Source organism: Hyperolius riggenbachi, chromosome 3, assembly GCF_040937935.1.
Source record: "Hyperolius riggenbachi isolate aHypRig1 chromosome 3, aHypRig1.pri, whole genome shotgun sequence".
Taxonomy (NCBI): Eukaryota; Metazoa; Chordata; class Amphibia; order Anura; family Hyperoliidae; genus Hyperolius; species Hyperolius riggenbachi.
Genome location: NC_090648.1, coordinates 262,901,663 through 262,923,122, shown reverse-complemented (window position 1 = coordinate 262,923,122; position 21,460 = coordinate 262,901,663). Strand labels below are relative to the sequence as shown.

Here is a 21,460-nt window from a genome sequence, read left to right as displayed (position 1 = left end):
GGGCTCAGAGCGGGAGGAGAGGAGCGCTCCTTATGTGCAGGAAGGAATCTTAAGTTACTAGCGCTCGCTATGCTGCACTAACCGCAGCATAGCGTGCGCTCCTGGGATTATGCGGCAAATAGCGTGCGTAGCCTGCAGCCCATTACATTTAAAGCACGCTGTGGAAATAGCACGAGTAACAGGAGGTTACTTGCGCTATTTTCTTTAGTGAATCAACCCCTTAGTGTGAACGAAGCCTAGGCTGCTTTTCAACACTTAAAGGGAACTTGAAGCGAGGAAAATTATTTAAAATAAACACATGACGCAGCTGCAAATGAATATTACATACTAACCTCACTGTCAGTTCCTCTCAGAAACTCACCATTATCTTCTTGCAGTGATCCCTTCCAGTTCTGACAATATTTTGTCAGAACTGGAATATACCAGGTGCTGTCAGTTATATATCAGCAGCTGTCAGTTACAACGGAATGTGCAAGGTAATGCTCATGTTTCCCTATGGCTCAAGTAGGTGATCCATTGATCACATGGACACTCAGGAGAGGAGAAAGAGCTTGAGAAGTAGACTACACAGGAGGTAAATATGACCTGTGTATGGTTATTTTAACTTTTTTTATTTTCAGTTCAGGTTCTCTTTAAGTACAAATCATGGAACCCTATAGCAAATTTTTGACTAGTGATTCCAGATGTCCCTATTACTACTCTACCATTTAGGGTCCTTTAACCACTTCACTCCACAGGCTGTTTTACCCCTCCCGCCATCAACAGTTTTCACCTGTCAGCACTACTCTTATCCATTCAGCAATAACTTTATCACTGTTAACACACCTAAGTGATCTATATCTTGTTTTTTCCCCACAAATTAAGCTTTTTGGCAGTTATATTTGTTTTCAGTTATTACTTTATTTTCTATTCATAAGGGAGAGGTGAGCAGGGCCGGGCCGAGACATAGGCTGGAGAGGCTCCAGCCTCAGGGCGCAGTGTAGGAGGGGGCGCAGAATTTATTCAGCTGTCATTCCTAATTGTGTATGAAGCAGAAAGAAATAAGAAAAGGTGATACATGGCAGTGACTGCAAGCCAGATAACTAGATATTAAGGTGTTGGGGAGGTTGTGGGCCCTGTGGCGCCTCTTAGTCTAATAACAATCAGTGTGTGACGGCTGGGGTGACAGGGATGGAGGGGGCACTTTGGTGTCTCAGCCTTGGGTGCTGGAGGACCTTGTCCCAGCTCTGGAGGTGAGGGTTAGGCATCAAGAAGAAGGTTTACATATTATTAGTGGATGGGAGAGTGGGGGTAGACTGTGGCCTGGGGCATTGAGGGAGAGCAGGGGTGGATGCATTGTTTGGAGACAGAAGCTGGCTGATGAATAGAAGGTGAGATTAAAGAATGGGAGGGGAAGTTGCAGGAAAAGACAGGTTATGGAGATCTTGCAAATGCTTTGAGGGAGGATGTCTTTTGTTAGGCATATCAAACCTGCAGTGGAATGTGATAAACTCATTTGCAAATGGCAGATTGTCCATCCTGTGTGCAATCTGTGTGCAATCTCCTTCCTATAATTTGGGTCCTTAACTCTGCAGCAGAGGTATCCATTGATATACTTTCGTTTCCTTACAGCCTGCCTTTCTACCAAACTTTTTTCATCTTTAATGTCTTTCTGTAGTCTGAATCTATTAGTTCCATATCAGGCCTTGTCTCTCTCCTGCAAGATATAGTTTCCCAAGTTTTGATGTACACCACTGTTGTACCTGCTGTGTGTTATGGGGGGATGCAGATATCTTCAAATAAAAGAAGCTTATGATGTCAGAGTGTCTGTGTATTCCTTCAGGTCACTGGTTAATTCATAGAATATGTCCCAGTCTTTTGTGTTAAAGAAGCTCTGTAGCTTTTGTACTGGGCCTCACTTTGCATCACTATTTTTGTCTGTGTGATGGGGTTATTATCCCATCATATAAACAGAATGTAAATAAAGTTTACCGTTTAACCTGAGGCATATGAGCTTCACCTGAGGCAACTTCTAGATATCAGCAATACTATACCTGCCTGCAGTGAAGGGTGTCTTTCAAATGAAGAAGGGAAGTGTAAACACCTCATCACACCAAAGTACTGTGCCCCCTGCTGGTTACATGGTAGCTCTTCAGATGCCCGCTGACCTGGAGGGCTGCCATGCAATGAGTGACAGAGGTTTATGGTGCTATCCAATCACTCCAATACAACGTGATTAGATAATCAACCCCACCCAGGCTATTAAATACAGGTGTCTTCTATCAAAACTTTCAGTATGCCCTGATGAAGCATCAGCATTGGCTCGAAACGGGTAGGTGGGAGGAACCACCATCCTGCATGCTAGCATGCCAACAGTGACAGCACCATGTGGAAAACTGGTGACACACCTTAGGTACCTACCCTCATAACCTGTGTGTATGGGGGCTCTTACCCATTCCTAGGAGTTCTGGTTCACCATGAGTTTGCTGGGTAATCTGTAACTGGGTGTTTCACATTACCCCATAGAGCCACATTAATCCATGCCATGCACCAATGAGGATCAACCAATCCTAAACAGTCTGTATGCATGTTGGATTATTGTGTCTCTGAACAATTACCAAGCTGACACATCATTGCATTCCAGTGGTTCTGGAGGTGTGGGTAGCTTACAGGGAAAACAAAGGATGATCTGCATATTCCGCAGTGAAGCATCATGGGAGAAATCATATGCTCACTCCAATCTGAATAAACGCAAACAACTTTCTGTTTTAAAGGGGAACTGAAGTAAGAGGTATACGGAGGCTGCCATATTTATTTCCTTTTAATCGCTTCTCGGCCTTTTGGCTAAGATCAAGTGTAGTATCTGTTCTTATCAGTCTTTTTGGGGACCTGGAGGGATGGCACTGTGGCAGGGTGTCCCTTCTGGTCGTAATTTCCCAGAGGCTGATGGAATGGATCTACCATGATCGAAGCTGAAGGGCTGAGGGCTTTGCATAGGTGTACTGCCCCTGGAAGTGGCGCTCCAGGTGTACTTGAAAAAACCTGGGATGTGGCAGATCCCAGGCGGAAGTAGGGTGCTTTGGTCTGTACTGCCTATATGCATAGCCGATTAACACAGCTCCCCGGTCTTTTGGCTAGGGAGAGTGCGGAATTTCTATAACTCCGGCCGCAAGGTCGGGGCCAGCTTGCTGGCACCGGGGACTTGTCCCCTGGGGACCTCGGTTCCCACCCTGGCTCCCTCTCGGGGGAGCCAGCCGGACCATGTGGATGGCCACATGGCCCAGGCCCTTTGGGCAACCACTGGGCAGTTTGGGGTCCTCTTATCCTTCGGGTGTTGGAGGACCCAGTAGCCCCCTGAGCGTTTGGGGTCCTCTTATCCTTCGGGTGTTGGAGGACCCAGTAGCCCCCTGCGCCGAAGGCAAATGCTGCGCTCAATACCATTGTGTTATTTCACCGGAAGGGCCCTGCTGTATTGTGGGTCCCGTGGCTGCTCATGCACGTTTTGTGGGGGTGTTTACGCACTCCCACTTTTTCCGTGCATGGGCATAAAGGCCTTGCTTACTCCGGGACTCCTGTTGCATGCAACAGGAGCCAAGAAAGCTAAAAAAATGTATTTCCTTTTAATCAATACCAGTTGCCTGGCAGCCCTGCTGGTCTATTTCTCTGCAGTAGTATATGATTAACACCAGAAACAAGCATGCAGCTAGTCTTGTCAGATCTGACATTAATGTCAGAAACACCTGATCTGCTGCATGCTTGTTCAGGGGCTATGGCTAATAGTATTAGAAGCAGATGATCAGCAGGGCTGCCAGGCAACTGGTATTGCTTAAAAGGAAATAAACATGGCAGCCTCCATATACCTCTCTCTTCAGTTGTCCTTTAAGAAGGCAAACTTGTTTTGCGTGACATTTTACTAAGAGGCCTTTGTAGCCCCTTACACACTCCTAGGAGTTCTGGTTCACCAAGAGCTTGCTGGGTAATCTGTAATAAAAATAGCAATACATTTTATTCTACAATATCATGTACAAAATTGCCTGTTAAATTAGACCCTCCTATTTTGTTATATATTTCTTTTTGGCAGTCATTTGCTATACTGAATTACTCCCTTGAAACAAAATTTCTTGCTTTGAAACTGCATGTAGCTGCTAAACACATAATATGGTACCGCAGTTTTGGGCAAATGCTGCGCTCAATACCATTGTGTTATTTCATCCAGGATCAGGCATGCTCAGCACTTCCATGTCCTCCTCTAGAAGTCAAAACCCATTGTTGTTTTCAGGCTACCTATACTGAAGGGGGGAGGGGTGGCATCTTCATACTTATATTGGGGGGGGGGGTCATCTGGCTACCTATACTGGGGAGACATCTGGCTGCTTTCACTGGGGAGATGCGCTGTCTACCTAATACTGGTCATGCCCTCTCTGGCTACCTACACTGGGAAGCTACTTAATATGGGGGGAGGAGGGGGAACCGGGGAAAATACTTGGACAGTAGCAAGAGTCTTTATTTGGGGGGGAGAAGCACAAAGCAAAGTTTATCTTTTGCTGTCATCTGGGGGTGGGGGGGGGGGGGGGTGTAAAAAACCCAAAGGCTACCTGAAGCTAAAAGTGTGGTGGTTCTTGGGAAAGTGGGTTGACGCCATGAGTTGCCGCTCCGAGTGACACCCAACCCTAGTGACGCCTTTCTATTTTGATATCTAAGAGCCCATTCTAACTAGGAGTATTTAGTGGTCTTGCATTCAGTGGTGGCTCCGCACTGGGGCTTACTCAGGTTCAAGACCCAGTTGACATAATGTAAGCCCCTCAGAAAGCCCCCCTGCCCCTAACCCCCCAGAGTCTCATAGCAGGAGGGGAAGCAGTGCTAGAAGGAGGGGAGGCTGGGACAGTGGTGGGGAGTTTGGCCAGAAACCCCCCCCCCCCCTCTCACCTGGGTCCCCTGCTTGGTTTATAACAAGTTAAACAAACATACTCAATGCCAAAGCAGCAGCAGCTAAAGCAAAAAAAAAACTGGGATGCATAAAATTGGAAATAAACTTACGAGATGCTAGTATACTACTCCCTCTGTATAAATCACTTGTGAGGCCACATCTGGAGTAGGAGATACAGTTTTGGGAACCACACTATAGGAAGGGCATTAATATAATCAAACAGGTACAAACACAACTAAATTAATGTTGGGATGGTCTCACTTACCAAGAAAGGTTGGACAAATTGGGTTTATTTAGCTTGTAAAACAGATGGCTAAAGTTGGTCATAAACCCATAGATGGCCACCAGACCGACCATCAGATAGATCCCTCTGTGACTAAATCTGATTGGAGAGGGATAAACTGGCTGCCCACACACTGCACACAGTGCTCTCACATGTCGCACCGTCATGTGTCCTTCCAGGTTTGGGGGTTTAACTCCATACAACGGTTCTCTTCCTCCCTGTGTTCCTCTTTTCTTGTGTGTCATGTGACACAAGCTAAATTTCAAACATTAGAGCTCCAGCTTGTATGCTGCTGGACCTCTAGTGTTTGAACTTCGGCTTGTGTCACATATCAGGGAAGAGAAGAGGACACAGGGACGAGGGGACCACCACAATTGGGAGGACACACCAGTGGGACAGGTGTGAGTACACTGAATTGAACACCCCTAGCACGGTGCTCTTGACCTGCCGCCAATCGAGCAAAATTTTCTTTCCTGTCGTTCTATTTCAGAGTGAAATCGATTGGGCAACATTTGCGTTACCTATTTCTGGCAGATTCAATCACAGTGATTGAATCTGCCATATATAGACAGGAAAAGCCAAGTAGTTTATGGCTAGCTTAAAGGGAGGGTTCACGGAGTAAGTTAAAAAAATAAAAATACTAATCCACTTACCTGGGGCTTCCTCCAGCCCGTGGCAGGCAGGACGTGCCCTTGACGCCGCTCCGGAGGCTCCCGGTCTTCTCCGGTGGCTCACCCGACCTGGCCAGGCCGGCTTCCAGGTCGGGCTGTTGTCCGCTCCAATGTGCGTCTCAAGCAGTTGTGCTGACGTCATCGGACGTCCTCGAGGCTGTACTGCGCAGGCGCAGTAGTTCTGCCCCTGCGCAGTACAGTCCGTAGGACGTCCGATGACGTCAGCATGACCGCGTGAGATGCACGTTGGAGCGCAAGGAGAAGCCCGACCAGGAAGCCGGCTTGGCCAGGTCGGGTAAGCCACCGGAGAAGACCGGGAGCCTCCGGAGCGGCGTCAAGGGCACGTCCTGCCTGCCAGGGCTGGAGGAAGCCCCAGATAAGTGGATTAGTATTTTTATTTTTTTAACCAATTCCGTGGACCCTCCCTTTAAGGGGTGACCTCATTAACATGTATAAATACATCAGAGGGCAATACAAAAGCTTGGCAGATGATCTTTTTGTCCCTAGGCTTATACAAAGAACAAGGCGTAAGGAGGAAAAAAGGTTTTGCCATCTATTTAGGAAGGGGTCCTTTACAGTAAGAGTTGTTAAAATATGAAATATTTTACTACAGGAAGTAGTTTTGACAAATTATCGGTCTGTATTTAAACTAAGTTTGGATGCTTTCTTTGTTTTGAAGGACATCTGCAGCTACTGTATAATTACAAGGTAATTCCCAGTAAAGATGATCCAGGGATTTTATCTGACTGCTTCCTGCAGTTGAGGATTTTTTTTCCTCCTTCAGGGCTGGAACCCACTAGAGCAATTTTTTGAGCGTTTAGGGAGCGTGAGCAATCGCTAGCGATTTCCCTAAACGCTCTGCCAATGTAAATGGATGGTTCAAATTCCACAGAAGCGATTGCGATTAGCAAAATCGCAAACGCAGGACATGCAGCATTTTGTTAGCGTTTGCGCTTCAATGCAAAGTATATAATCGCTGGCGTAATCGCTCATCAAAACTTGCACGGAGCGATTTTGCTAGCGTTTTGAAGTTACTGCACACTGTAACAAAATTAATAGAAAGGACCAATCAGACTTTAAAACGCTAATCGCTTATCGCTACACAACCGCTGGCAAATTGATGCACTTTTTAAAATTGCTCCCTAAAACGCTCAAGGAATCGCTTAAAAACTGCTCATACGAAACGCTAGCGATTGCGATTAGCGATTGTGTTTTGCAGTGGGTTCCAGGCCTCAAAGTTAATTGGCCCAAGCCTTGTAAGGGATTTGTTTTGCCTTTCCCTGAACATCATATATGAGGGTGCAAGAGTGAACAGTAACTAATGTTTACTTTATATTTTTTTTATTATTCTTGTTGGACTTGATGAACAGATATCTTTTTTTCAACCAAACAACGGCAATGTCAGGAAAGAGGATGGGATTGGATCCTGGTGAGTACAGCACACTATGTATATATATATATATATATACAGTGGTGTGATAAAGTATTGGCCTCCTTCCAGACTTTCTCTATGGCCTAGTGCACACCAGAGCGGTTCTGCTGCGGTTTGCGATCCGCTTGTGGGTGCGGATACGCTAGGGTAATGTATTTCAATGGGCCGGTGCACACCAGAGTGGGAGGTGTTTTGCAGAAACGCATACTCCCGGGCTGCTGCAGATTTTGGATTGCGGATGCGTTTCTGCCTCAATGTTAAGTATAGGAAAAACGCAAACCGCTCTGAAAAACGGCACGTCTGGCAACCAGGAGGACTACTGGAGGGTGAGGAACAACCTTAACCACCCTGGCGTTCTATTAAGATCGCCAGGACGGCTGCGGGAGGGTTTTTTTTAAATAAAAAAAAAACTATTTCATGCAGCCAACTGAACGTTGGCTGCATGAAAGCCCACTAGATGGCGCTCCGGAGGCGTTCTTCCGATCGCCTCCGGCAGCCAGAGGTAACACGGAAGGCCGCAATGAGCAGCCTTCCGTGTTTGGCTTCTCCTGTCGCCATGGCGACGAGCGGAGTGACGTCATGGACGTCAGCCGCCTCCGATCCAGCCCTTAGCGCTGGCCGGAACTATTTGTTCCGGCTGCGCAGGGCTCAGGCGGCTGGGGGGACCCTCTTTCGCCTCTGCTCGCGGCGGATCGCCGCAGAGCGGCGGCGATCGGGCAGCACACGCGGCTGGCAAAGTGCCGGCTGCGTGTGCTGCACTTTATTTGAGCAAAATCGGCCCAGCAGGGCCTGAGCGGCAGCCATCGGCGGTGATGGACGAGCTGAGCTCGTCCATACCGCTAAGATGGTTAATGGGGAACTGAAAACTGCCAAAAGGGAGTTTGCTGAGAGGATGAAACAAAACCTGTGCTCTAACTACTCACAAGCTGTATGGAATGGGCTTAGGGCTGCCACCAACTACAACACCCTCCAGCCCCCCCCCCCCCCCCCCCCATCCCCACCAGATGCAACACCCAGCAATGAGCTAGCCAGAGAACTTAGCAAATTCTACTGCAGGATTGAGAGCCAGGGAGCACCTGTCACCACCCATTCCCTCCTCAGTCCCTGAGGTCAACATCCTAAGCCTAAGCTCACCCCCTCCGGGCGCGTGCAGGGACAATGTTCTGCGCCTCTTGTCTAAATGCCAGGAAAACCTTCGGCCCGATGATGTGTCTCCAGCCTGCCTGAAAACCTGCTCATGGCAACTTGCTCCCATCCTCTCTGCCGTCTTCACCTCGTCACTGGAGGAAAGCAAAATACCTGCATGTTTCAAAAGGTCCACCATCATACCTGTCCCTTAGAAACAGGGAGTCTCCAAACTGAACAACTTTAGGCCCATGGCCCTGACATCCACTATCATGAAGACCCTGGAAAGAGTAGTTCTATCCATTCTCCAAGAAGATCTGGTTGTACTTGGGGTCCATCCCACCCTACGCCTATGGATCACGGACTTACTCACCAACTGGTCCCAAATTGTCAAGCTGGGGGATATCTACACACAAGAAATGATTACCAACACAGATGCACCTTAAAGGACTTACGAGGCGAAATGTAAAAAAAGTTCAATACCTGTAGCAAATTTGAATGCACAGAGGACGCCATCCGCACCCTCCTTGCAGTTCCACCGGTTCCCCGCAGCTCAATCTCCCCACCGGCCGGGGGGAGATTGAGCTGCTGGGACCCGGCGGAACTGCATGGAGAGCGTCCTCCATGCATTCAAATTTGCTACAGGTATTTAACTTTTTTTTACATTTCGCCTCGTAAGTCCTTTAAGGCTGCATCCTGTCCCCCCTGCTGTTCTCCCTGTATACACATAACTGCAGATCCATGGCAGACTCTGTCAAGGTTTTTAAGTTTGCTGACAACACCACCATTGTTGGCCTCGTCACCAAGGATAACATTCAGGCGTATTTTCAGCAGGTGGAGAGCATATGCTCAACACTGCCAAAACCGTTAAACTGATCAACGATTTCAGGAAGTCAGCTCTTACCCCATCCCTTATATAGATGAATGGCATTGAGGTGGCCAGAGTTCCTTGCGCCCACCCCCATGGGCGCTACCATCTCCAGCGACTCAGCTGGAAGCCCAACATCGCCTTCACCCAGCGAAAAGCCCAGCATAGACTTTTCTCCTGCCGACAACTGAGAAAGTTCGGCATGGCCCAAAAGATTCCGACAAGCTTTTATTCCGCCACCAATGAATCGATCCTCTGCTTCTCCATCTGGTTTGGTATGCTTGTACCTCTGCCAGCGACAGGCTCAAACTACAGAGGTCGAAAAAGAGAATCATAGGGAGTCCCCTCCCGCCACTTAAACTTCTATAGAACACCAGACTGAGCTCTACAGTGCTGAGGATTGCCAATGATCCCTCTCCCCCAGGTCACTGCTTCTTCAGTCTGTTTCCATTAGGCGGGAGGCTCCAGTCTCTAGGCCATCTTTACCAGGACTGCCAGACACAGGAACTCTTTCTCGCCCTCGGCTGTCAGCCTCTTGAACTCCCTCTACATACTCCCCCCTTCCCCTATATCAGTGCTCCTGCCCCCCTAGCTGCGGCCCAGACTGTGTCTTCAGTCAACCAGCCAACCTATGCACAGGACTAAACTGTTCGGACTGTCGAGTCACATTTTGGAACTGTTCTGTATGATGGATATTGCTGTTTCTTGTCTAGTTAACCACATTTTGTGTGCCTATCTATCGATCTCTTTTGTCTACTTGAGCTATGTATTCTGCCCAAACCAATTCCAGGCAGGACCCAGTCATGTTTGGCGAAATAAACAATTCTGATTCTGAAATAACAAGAGGCAAAGGTTTAGTGAGGGAAGCTAGTGGAGTTTGCTGGGCAGGGGGCAAGTGTTCAGAAGGACAGCTTGGGAACAGGAACGTAACTAAGACCCACCGGGCTCCCCTGCAGAAATTTTGAGCGGGCCCCCGCTCAGGGCCGTTTTGGGAGGCTGGAGGGGTCGCAGCATGAGGGGAAAGCTATGGCCACACTCGGCGGGGAGGGGGGAACATGCTGAAAAAAGTAGTTGCCTGAGAAATGTTGTACTTTGCAGCTTGTACAACATTAACCTTGCAAGATGGAGCTAGCACAGCCACACATAAGCCTAGATATGTCAATATTGTTTTTCTACATTTTGGTAAAAATGAGCAAATACATACTTTAGCAAGACTTTATTGACAGTCTTACCAAAACACTCCAATGTGCAAAATGAAGTCGCATATACATTGTTGTACAGTAGTTGTAACAGACTTGGTGAACAATGGCATGGGCACTAAGTACAAGGAGCTGGGATTTCTTCTTGTACTGTACCAGGTTTTGGGGATCCACACCCCAACCTCCTTACCTAGCCTAAAGGTGCCCACTAACAGTACAATTTTCAGCGAAGAATCAACCAAGCAATCAAATAAGTGCAATTGACTTGACAGAAAATAAACCCTTATTGATTTGTTACAACACAACAAAATATGTTGGCACTATAAAGCAATAATAATAATAATTCATGAGCCAAATTGACTGTGAACAATTCAAAAGGTGCTCACTGATGATACAATCTTTTTTGTATAATCTTACCATTTCTATGTAGCATGGGGAGTTGCATAAAATATACATTCAAAGTATATTCACTCAGCTTACCCTTGTACTCAATAGATTTGGTAAGATTGGATAAAAAAGATTGTATCATTAGTAGGCTTCATTAAGGTGTTGACCAATAAGGTGCCCCTCTGTTATTGTCCTGTACGCAGACGTCAAGCGCAGGCTCAAAAGAGTCATCAACGCTGCAGAAAGGATGATTAGGTCACCCCTGCCACCACTGGTTCTCCTCCACACCTCTAGGCTGAGGACCAGGGCTAACAAAATATATAGCGACCCCTTTCACCATGGCAACTGTATCTTCAACCTTCCCCTATCAGGTCGCGCTACAGAGACATTCCCACCAGAACCTTCAGGCACAGGAACACCTTCTTTCCCAAGCATGGGCGTAACAATGGGGGCTGCAGCCCATGCGCCCACTCGGGGCCGTTTTGGGGGGCTGGAGGGGTCGCAGCATGAGGAGAAAGCTATGGCCTCACTCGGCGGGGAGGGGGGACGGTCCCACCCCCCTCCTTCACTTCGGGCTCTCAGTCTAGAGGTGTGGAGGAGAACCAGTGGTGGCAGGGGTGACCTAATCATCTTCTCTGCAGCGTTGATGACTCTTTTAAACCTGTGCTTGACGTTTGCATACAGGACAATAACAGAGGGGCAACTTATTGGTCAACACCTTAATGACGCCTACTAATGATACAATCTTTTTTATCCAATCTCACCAAATCTATTGAGTACAAGGGTAAGCTGAGTGAATATACTTTGAATGCAGGGCAGCCATCAGGGGGGGACAACTGACACTGCAGTGAGGGGTCCATGGCTTCTGGGGGCCCTGCCCCAATCCCCCCCCCCCCCCGCAAAGCGCTGGAAGGGCCGCATATGCTGGCTGCGGGCCGGTGACTCACTAACCAGCACACCGCGTTCAAGCACTGAGAAAAGAGTGATATCAGCGCTTGAACGTGGGGAGCAGATGAGTGAGCCCGCTACAGCGGACTTTCTTTACTGGGACACCACCTGTATCTGGCTACAGTATACCTATACTGGGCCACCACCTATTCCTGGCTACCTATACGGGGGCTGGAACTACCTATGCCTAGCTACCTATACTGGGGCACAAACTATACCTGGATACCTATACTGGAGGCACCTATACCTGGCTAGAGCAGGGGGGCAAGCTGAGACAGAAGGGGACAAGAGGTAACACAGGGGTATAAAAGAGGCACAGGGGGAACAGAGGTGGACAAAAGAGGCACAGGGAGAAAAGAGATAAGATGGGAACATGAGGTCACACAGAGAGACACAAAAGAGGCACAAACTGAGGTGAGGCAGAGGGGGACAAAGGAGGCACAGGAAGAAAAGAGGGGGACAAAAGAGAACGGATAAAGGATAAGAACGGACCTACAAGTCTCTATCTCATTTGTTAACCAGGGACTACCTGTATTTTGCTAGTATTTGACTCCACCCACAACATGTCATGGTCACGCCCACTTTTGGCCACATCACGCTGTGCATGCCGCTTTCTTCAGTGTCGGAGCGATGCACATTTTTTCGCCGCAGCGCACTTCGCGCATGGACACGGGGGTGGGATAGGGTGGTTAGTGGGCGGGCACAGCAACCAGTGGGTGGGCCCAGGGAGGGGGGGTCCCAGGCCTGATGATGTGTGAGGGGCCGCAAAATTTCTGATGGCAGCCCTGTTTGAATGTATATTTTATGTAACTCGCCATGCTACATAGAAATGGTAAGATTATACAAAAAAGATTGTATCATCAGTGGGCACCTTTCGAATTGTTCACAGTCGATTTGGTTCATGAATTATTATTATTATTGCTTTATAGTGCCAACATATTTTGTGGTGTTGTAACAAATCAATGAGGTTTATTTTCTGTCAAGTCAATTGCACTTATTTGATTGCTTGGTTGATTCTTCGCTGAAAATTGTACTGTTAGTGGGCACCTTTAGGCTAAGTAAGGAGGTTGGGGTATGGATCCCCAAAACCTGGTCCAGTACAACAGGGGTCTAGTCCTGGGAAAAGAAGTGAGTGGACTCACCTAGAAAACCCATGCGCAAAAAAATGGGCGTGGTCAAGCATACTGTGGGCGTGGTCATGGGTGAGGCCAAATATACATGACCTTAGCAGCGATGTAAAAGGAAAAGGTCTGCCGGGGAAGTTTGAGCTCTGCCGTAGTGTATCCACCCAAGATTGATGTAATCTGACAGCATTTCACCAAAAAGACACATAATCTGGTAGAAGTTCCTCCAAAATACAGATAATATGGCAGTGGTTCCCCCAAAATAGATAATGTTGCAGCAGCAGTTCCCCCAACATACACAATTTGGAAGCAGTTCCCCAAAATATGCGAAACCTGGCAGCGGAACACCCAAAATACATATAATCTGGCAGCAGTGGTCCCCCAAACATACACAATCTGGCAGCATTTCCCCAAAATACGGCAGCAGCCGTTCCCGTAACATACACATAATCTGGCAGCTGTTCCCTAAAATACACGTAATCTGGCAGCAGCCGTTCCCCTAACATACACATAATCTGGCAGCCAGTTCCCCAAAATACATAACAGCGGTTCCACAAAAATGCAGATAATCTGGCAGCAGTTCCCCAAAATATGTACCCCCAGCATAGGTAGCCAGGTCTATAGGTGTCCCCAGTATAAGTAGCCATGAGTATAGTAGTCCCCAGTATATGTAGCCAGAGGTATATGTGCCTAGTATATGTAGCCAGGGGTATATGTCCCCAGTATATGTAGCCAGGGGTATACGTGCCCAGTATATGTAGCCAGGGGTATACGTGCCCAGTATATGTAGTCAGGGGTATATGTCCCAGTATATGTAGCCAGGGGTATATGTGCCCAGTATATGTAGCCAGGGGTATATGTCTCCAGTATATGTAACCAGGGGTATACGTGCCCAGTATATGTAGCCAGGGGTATACGTGCCCAGTATATGTAGTCAGGGGTATATGTCCCAGTATATGTAGCCAGGGGTATATGTGCCCAGTATATGTAGCCAGGGGTATTTGTCCCCAGTATATGTAGCCAGGGGGTATGTGTCCCCAGTATATGTAGCCAGGGGTATATGTGCCCAGTATATGTAGGCAGGGGTATATGTTCCCAGTATATGTAGCCAGGGGTATATGTGCCCAGTATATGTAGGCAGGGGGTATATGTCCCCAGTATATGTAGTCAGGGGTATATGTGCCCAGTATATGTAGTCAGGGGGTATATGTGTCCAGTATATGTAGCCAGGGGGTATATGTCCCCAGTATATGTAGTCAGGGGGTATATGTGCCCAGTATATGTAGTCAGGGGGTATATGTGCCCAGTATATGTAGTCAGGGGGTTTATGTGCCCAGTATATGTAGCCAGGGGGTATATGTCCCCAGTATATGTAGTCAGGGGGTATATGTGTCCAGTATATGTAGCCAGGGGGTATATGTCCCCAGTATATGTAGTCAGGGGGATATATGTGCCCAGTATATGTAGCCAGGGGGTATATGTGCCCAGTATATGTAGTCAGGGGATATTTGTCCCCAGTATATTTAGCCAGGGGGTATATGTGCCCAGTATATGTAGTCAGGGGGTATATGTCCCCAGTATATGTAGTCAGGGGGTATATGTGCCAGAATAGGTAGCCAGGTGTCCCCCCAGCAGGAGGGGAGCAGTGCAGAGAAGACGGAGAGCTGTGAGCAGCGGTGGAGAAGGGGGGGCCATCTCTCCCCCTTCTCTCACCTCGGGGCTCTCCTTCCCTCGCTCTCCCCTCCACAAGTAATGTGCGGGCAGCCGGCGGGACTTACCTCTCCTCGTCGTCGGAACACCCGATCTGCATGCAGCAAGTCTGGTCTGGTTCAGACCAGAGCAGCGGCATGCAGATCCGGCGCCGGAAGGAGGAGAGGTAAGTCCCGCCCGCTGCCCGCACATTACTTGTGGAGGGGAGAGCGAGGGAAGGAGAGCCCCGAGGTGAGAGAAGTGGGGGAGATGGCCCCCTTCTCCACCGCTGCTCACAGCTCTCCTTCCACTGCGCTGCTCCCTCCACACACGCCAGCGTGGACGGCGTCCACCCTCGGGAAATAGTAAGTAGACGCCGTCCACGCGCTTCCACGCCCCACTTGACCCCTGCAGTACAAGAAGAAATCCCAGCTCCTTATACTTAGTGCCCATGTGATTGTACACCAAGGGCTTGATTCACAAAGCGGTGCTAACTGTTAGCACGCCTGTGAAAACCCCCTTAGCACGTCTAAACGAGCTTTTCGCTCGTAAAACTTTATGCGCGATCTGATTGAAAAATCTGGTGCTAACCTACTTAGCACCCTGGTTAGCACGTCTAAAGACTTTAATGACTTTGAATCAAGCCCCAAGTCTGTTACAACTACTGTACAACAATGTATATGCGACTTCATTTTGCACATTGGAGTGTTTGGGTAAGACTGTCAATAAAGTCTTGCTAAAGTATGTATTTGCTCATTTTTTACCAAAATGTAGAAAAACAATATTGACATATCTAGGCTTATGTGTGGCTGTGCTAGCTCCATCTTGCAAGGATAATGTTGTACAAGCTGCAAAGTACAACATTTCTCAAGCAACTACTTTTTTCAGCATGTTCTCTGTTATCTAATTGAAAGACACGTTTTGGTAAAATCGACCATTTGGCACAAAGTAGTTACTACAAAGTAACTCCTTCTTCAGCAACTCAAGTAATATGGCCGACATTAGCGAGTCTACTAGGGTCCGTCATGCATCGCTCCTCCCCCAACACCCCCTCCACGCCCGTGCAAGCCCAGCCCTTTATCTTGCCGATATCCAATACGGAGATGGTGTGCGTAATTGAGCCAATAGTAACGGCGAGTGCCAGGGGTGGGCGGAGCCAGGGTATGTCGTATTTCAAAGAATCGGCTATATAGCCAACAGCGGGGGCCGTTAGAAGAGGCCATTTTGTTTGTACATTGTGTGAGAGCGCCCTGCGTTAAACTAGTCGGCCAGAAGGGGGGCGCTTCACATTCGCTTCAGCGGCAGTGCTGGACTTTTTTTTTAAAATTCTTTTTTCATCCTTTCCCAACCGGTTTAACTCTTTGCCTGCCCCAGCCGGGGAGAGACCAAGGCGCCGGGAGAGATGGAAGACGACAAAGTTGTGTACTCCCGCTCGCAGCTGCTGTTCGCGGGCATCAAGCCGCTGGAGGACGCGCTGGAGATCTTCGTTCCAGAATCCAAGCGCTTCATGAACTCGGACACGGAGCTGTGGAACTTCCTGTGCAGCCTGAAGCAGGACTTCTCTCCGGTGATCCTGCGCAGCAAGGACGTGTACGGCTACTCGTCCAGCCGCTCCGTGGTGCCGGAGCCCAGCCAGCTCTCCCGCAGCCGGAGAGCCACCGAGCAGCCGCAGCCCAAGAAGCCGCCGCCGCCGGGGAAGAGGAAAAGAAAAGGCATGAGGCTGAGCAGTAAGAAGCGGCGACGCGGCAAGCTGGCAGCCAGCGAGGAGAGCGGCAGCAGCAGCACATGCAGCAGCCCGACCCCATCCGAGGCGCCCAGCAGCCTGAGCCAGTCGCTGGAGGACATCTGGCGAGCAGCTACCCCTAAGCTCTGCATCTTCCCCACCATACGGGTCCGGGATGTGTCCTGCGAGGCCAAAGTGGCGGCCGCCCGGCAGAGGGCTCAGCGGATCCTACAGGTCAATCTGCAGCCCGTGGTGAGGATCCGCCGCTTCCCCCTTATCTGCTCGTCCTGAGGGAGCCCTGTGCACTTTCACTGCTGGACCTTCCCTGCTCCTCCAGCACTTTCACTGCTGGACCTTCCCTGCTCCTCCGGGGATCAGTCAGTCTGTTTACATGGATACTGCACTTTATTACTGTACAGACCTACTACTAGAAGAGAAGGCATCTTCCAGGGTGGAGATTCTTCACCTCCTCAGCCTCGGGTCTGCACCCATCTCCAGGCACCCAGGGCTCGTTCTTTGGAGTAGTTGCAATATTGGGACTAAACTTGCATCCTTCCGTGGAGGTGTCCATGAGGGGTGCTGGCTGATGCATGCGTGGGGATGACTCTTCACCTATACTTGGCTTCTGAAGCACATCCCAGCCATGGGAACATTTTTACATGGATGCTAAAGTCTTTATAACACAACCTGTAAGCCAGGAGGTGAGCGCCCCTTGCATTGCCAGGGCAGCCTAGGTTAGCAACAGGTTTACTTGTATGCAAAGACTGTTCAAAACCTTACTGACCTGTGTCTCCTTTCAAACAACTACCTCAAATAACTAGAAGCTCCACTCCAAACCCCTATCCAAAGACTTGTTTGTACTGTTAATCTCATCACTTTACTTTTTCTAGATTACATCTTCTTTTGTGCCATCTTCCAAGATATGGAAAGTGTCTTGAAGGTTAAAGAACTGTGACAGGCTAGATGCCAGTGTATGCAAAATATATATTTTTATTGTGTCAAGGGAATTTCAAGAATAGTTTTCTAAGGCTTGATTTTGTTTCATGTGTGACTGCTTGTATGTGCCAAGCCTAATGAACAAATTTAGTTTAGGGTTTTTTTTCCCCCCTAGATCTTATACAAACTTTCAGAGGAAAAATACATGTTTTCAATGGAATGGCATGAAACCGTTTATAGTTCTATGTGGAAAGTGTAACAATAGTGGCATTGAATCAATATATAATTGTTACATTTTTGTATAAAATCTTCTTAGGGAGGATATTCAAACTGTCCTTTATGTGACTGGTGCTCTTTAGGATCCTGTGATATCACCACATATATTCCACCTATAACTGATGCATGTGACCTTTTTTTTTTTTGCAAACCCATGTGTCAGCTTTAAACTGTTTTTGGCTCAAATGTTTGACTTAGATATTGGTGCTATTTAATGAATTCACTGCCTGGAAGTCCGTTCTAGAACTTGATCTGCAGTATACATTTTTTTTTTTTGGTTCTTTTGTTAGCCAGGCGCAACCACTAGGTGGTGATAAAACTCCAGCGATTGCTGACAGCAGAGTTAAATCTTTCACTACTCTCCATGGCAGCCTGGAGAGGAATAGTAATTAACGCCACCTAGTGGTTGCGCACGGCTAACGAAATAGTACCCATTTTTCTTCCATGTTTGCTGTTAAATGCTGCCAAACTTTACCTGTCTATGCCTTTTTCAAATGAACCAAGAGGCCTGTTGCTTTGTCATTATTTTGTTCACGCCAATATGCTGTAATGCACATCAGTCTAGTTTATATTTGGGTACTTTTGTCGATCTAACATCACTGCCAAATATGTACTTTTTTTTTCATATTGTAGCGCCTTTTTTTTTTTTTCCTTTGCCTTTAATTGCATCATGTCATTTTTTTCCCCCTTCATTCTGCCAAGTAACTTATTGAATTAATAAAATTTTTCCTGGTATTGTGTGTTTTCTTCCATTTTATTTTTTGTGGGGGGAATGGGTACTGGCATGTTTAAGCAGAACATGAAGTGATAGGGATATGGAGGCTGACAGATTTCCTCTTTTAATCTATGCAGATTACTTGGCTGTCCTGCGGATCATCTGATTGTAATACTTATAGCCATAGACCCAGTACAAGCATATGGATCAGATCTCTGACGTCTGAGATTAGCTGCATGCTTGTTCCAGGTGTGTGATTCAGACACTACTGATGCATGAAAGGTCAAAAATACACCAGGCAATTGCTATTGTTTAAAAGTAAATGTATAATGATTAGTTGTCAAGGCTGCCATCTTCATTTACAAAACCACTGGTGTCCCTGTATACACTGCCTTTTTAGAATTAATTAGGTTCAGTCTGACTGTTAATCTATGAAGCCAGGTAACTGGTATTGTGTTAAAATAAAATCTGTATAGCCGCTTTCATATTACTGAAAGCTGACCTTAAAGGACCACTGTAACAAGAGTAATATGGAGGCTGACATATTTCCATTAAAGGAGTCATCAGGTGAAAATGGATAAAATAAATGGTACTTACCAGGGGCTTCCTCCAGCTCCTAGCATATCCCTCGCCGCAGCTCCGTCCCGGTCCCCGGCTATGACGTTAGAGCGACCTCCAGGTTGGCCTGAACTGCGCGAGCGGCACTGTCAATCACAGCCACGTGGGCTGGAACGGACGGCGCAGTAGTTCTGTGCCTGCGCAGTCTGCTCCGGCCCACGGTGATTGACAGTGCTGCTCACGCAGGCGCAGTTCAGGCCGTCCTAAAGGTCGCTCTGACGTCATAACCGGGGACTGGGGCGGAGCTGCGACGTGCTGGGAGCTTGGGGCTGGAGGAAGTCCCCGGTAAGTACCACTTATATTATCAATTTTCGCCTGATGACTCATTTTAACCTTAGCGGTAACCCTGTGCTGGATACTGGGTAAGCCGCTGCGTTGGATTGCTCAGGCCCTGCTGGGCTGATTTGCATAATTTTTTTTTTTATACACGCAGCTAGCACTTTGCTAGCTGCATGTTACCTTTGATCGCCGATTTGCCACTACCCGCCGCATTAGAGGGTGCCCCTCCCCCGAGCCCCCATGCGCTGCCTGGCCAATCAGTGCCAGGCAGCGCTGAGGGGTGGATCGGGGCTCCCTCTAACGTCACGATGTCGGTGATGTCATTGCGCCCGTTGCCATGGTGATGGGGGAAGCCCTAATAGAAATCCTGTTCAGAACAATAGATCAGCAGGGCTGCATGGTAACTGGTATTGTTTAACAGGAAATAAATATAGTACATACACTAACCGAAGGTAAGTACCAGGGAAATAATACAACAAACACACTTGTCACTTGGACATGCCCTATAGGTACTAGGTCAAGTCAAATGCACTTGATATATATTAGGATTGAAATTTCAATAAAAGAGGAACACCATAAGCGTCCTGGTGTTTCATACAGTAACACTAGCTATATATCTATAGTAGCATTGTATTGTGGGGGTCCTGGCTGATCCCCCTCCACTGCAACAATGTATCAGTGGGGTGTAGCTATCCCACATCAATACTACTTAGTGTCCTGTAAGGGTGGTATAGCACCTCTGAAGAAGCCGTTTTTAGGTGAAATGTGATCTCATTAGGTTCATATGTACAGCACTATGCACGTTTTCTAAACACTATTGTATTTTAGCCCCCCCTAATGGGGTGTGTATAGGACTTAGACCGTGAGGTGTTTGCTAAAGTGGTTTATAGTACCACACCTGCGATCACACTTAGGTCCAGACCACCCTTACAGGACACTAAGTAGTATTGATGTGGGATAGCTACACCCCACTGATACATTGTTGCAGTGGAGGGGGATCAGCCAGGACCCCCACAATACAATGCTACTATAGATATATAGCTAGTGTTACTGTATGAAACACCAGGACGCTTATGGTGTTCCTCTTTTATTGAAATTTCAATCCTAATATATATCAAGTGCATTTGACTTGACCTAGTACCTATAGGGCATGTCCAAGTGACAAGTGTGTTTGCAGGAAATAAATATGGCAGCCTCCATATTCTTCTCAGTTCAGTTGTCAGAATTTACTCTGCTCTAAAATATACACAACAGCATAATCTTTTTTTTTTTTAAAAAAACATCTTTGTCACAGCTGATATGAATCCTACACTAAATCTCCAGTGTTTCTACTACCTATTTTCATGGAAGCAGACATCTTGTTAAGCCAATGTGAAAGCACAGGCTATTATATGCTGTGGCAGTCAGCTGACAAGGGTGAGATCAAATTACAATTTGTGATTATTCACAGATAAGGGGGAATTAGATTAACCACTTCCACACCATGACATTTTATGCTGATCTGTGCAGCGTGGGCTCTCCAGCCCACAGCACAGATCAGCTAGCAGCCAGGGCGATCAGACTTCCCCCCCCTTTTTTCCCCACTAGGGGGATGTCCTGCTGGGGGGGTCTGATCGCCGCCGGCTGCTTGCGCTTGCGGGGGGGGGCTCTTCAAAGCCCCCCTCCGCAGCGCTTCCTGGCCCCCTTCCCTCCCTCTCCCTCCCCCTGTGAGCGGCGCAGGACGGAAATCCGTCCTGCGCCTGATGGGATAGGCTTTAACCTATCAGATGCCGGTGATCCCCGGCCAATCAGAGGCCGGGGATCGCCGATCTCCTCTACGGCGCTGCTGCGCAGCAGCGCCGTATACATGTAAACACCGGGGAAGATCTTCCCCGTGTGTTTACATTTACCCTGCGAGCCGCCGATCGGCTCGCAGGGTGTTCACGGAGACACCCTCCGTGAGCTGACATGGAACGGCCGCTCATACGAGCGGCCGTTTCCATGGTATACACTTCTGGATTCAGGGGCGTGTATATACGTACCGAGAATCCGGAAGTGGTTAAACTCTAACTACAGGGTGCATTTCTCTGGTTTCCTTCTGTCCTGTGCAATAGTTCAGGTACACCTAAAAGTAAATCGGTTCATCTCGGCGCACGGCTCAGAGCCGAAGCTGGGTGCTGTCATAGCAGCAATGCTATGATGCGCAGCCCGCGTAGCAGTAATTAGGGGCTATTGCGGCGTCCAGACCCCGAATTACATCTCCCTCTGAGTTGCGACAACTCGGAGGGGGAATAGTATTTAA

At 48.0% G+C, this 21,460-nt stretch overlaps 1 protein-coding gene and 1 pseudogene across 1 annotated transcript; both read left to right on the top strand.

Annotated features, from left to right (window-relative positions):
* The first annotated feature begins 2,803 nt into the window (after positions 1-2,803).
* LOC137564555 (U2 spliceosomal RNA) lies at positions 2,804-2,956 on the top strand (annotated as a pseudogene).
* Positions 2,957-15,800: 12,844 nt separating this feature from the next.
* CCDC71L (coiled-coil domain containing 71 like) lies at positions 15,801-18,280 on the top strand. The gene is made up of 2 exons (XM_068272681.1): positions 15,801-16,675; positions 16,710-18,280. The coding sequence occupies exon 1, from the start codon at positions 16,035-16,037 to the stop codon at positions 16,644-16,646; it is 612 nt and encodes a 203-aa protein (XP_068128782.1). The 5' UTR covers positions 15,801-16,034; the 3' UTR covers positions 16,647-16,675; positions 16,710-18,280.
* Positions 18,281-21,460: the final 3,180 nt, after the last annotated feature.

Coding starts and splice junctions, on each gene's coding strand:
- CCDC71L (XM_068272681.1), top strand. CDS start 16,035: ATGGAAGACGACAAAGTTGTGTACTCCCGCTCGCAGCTGCTGTTCGCG.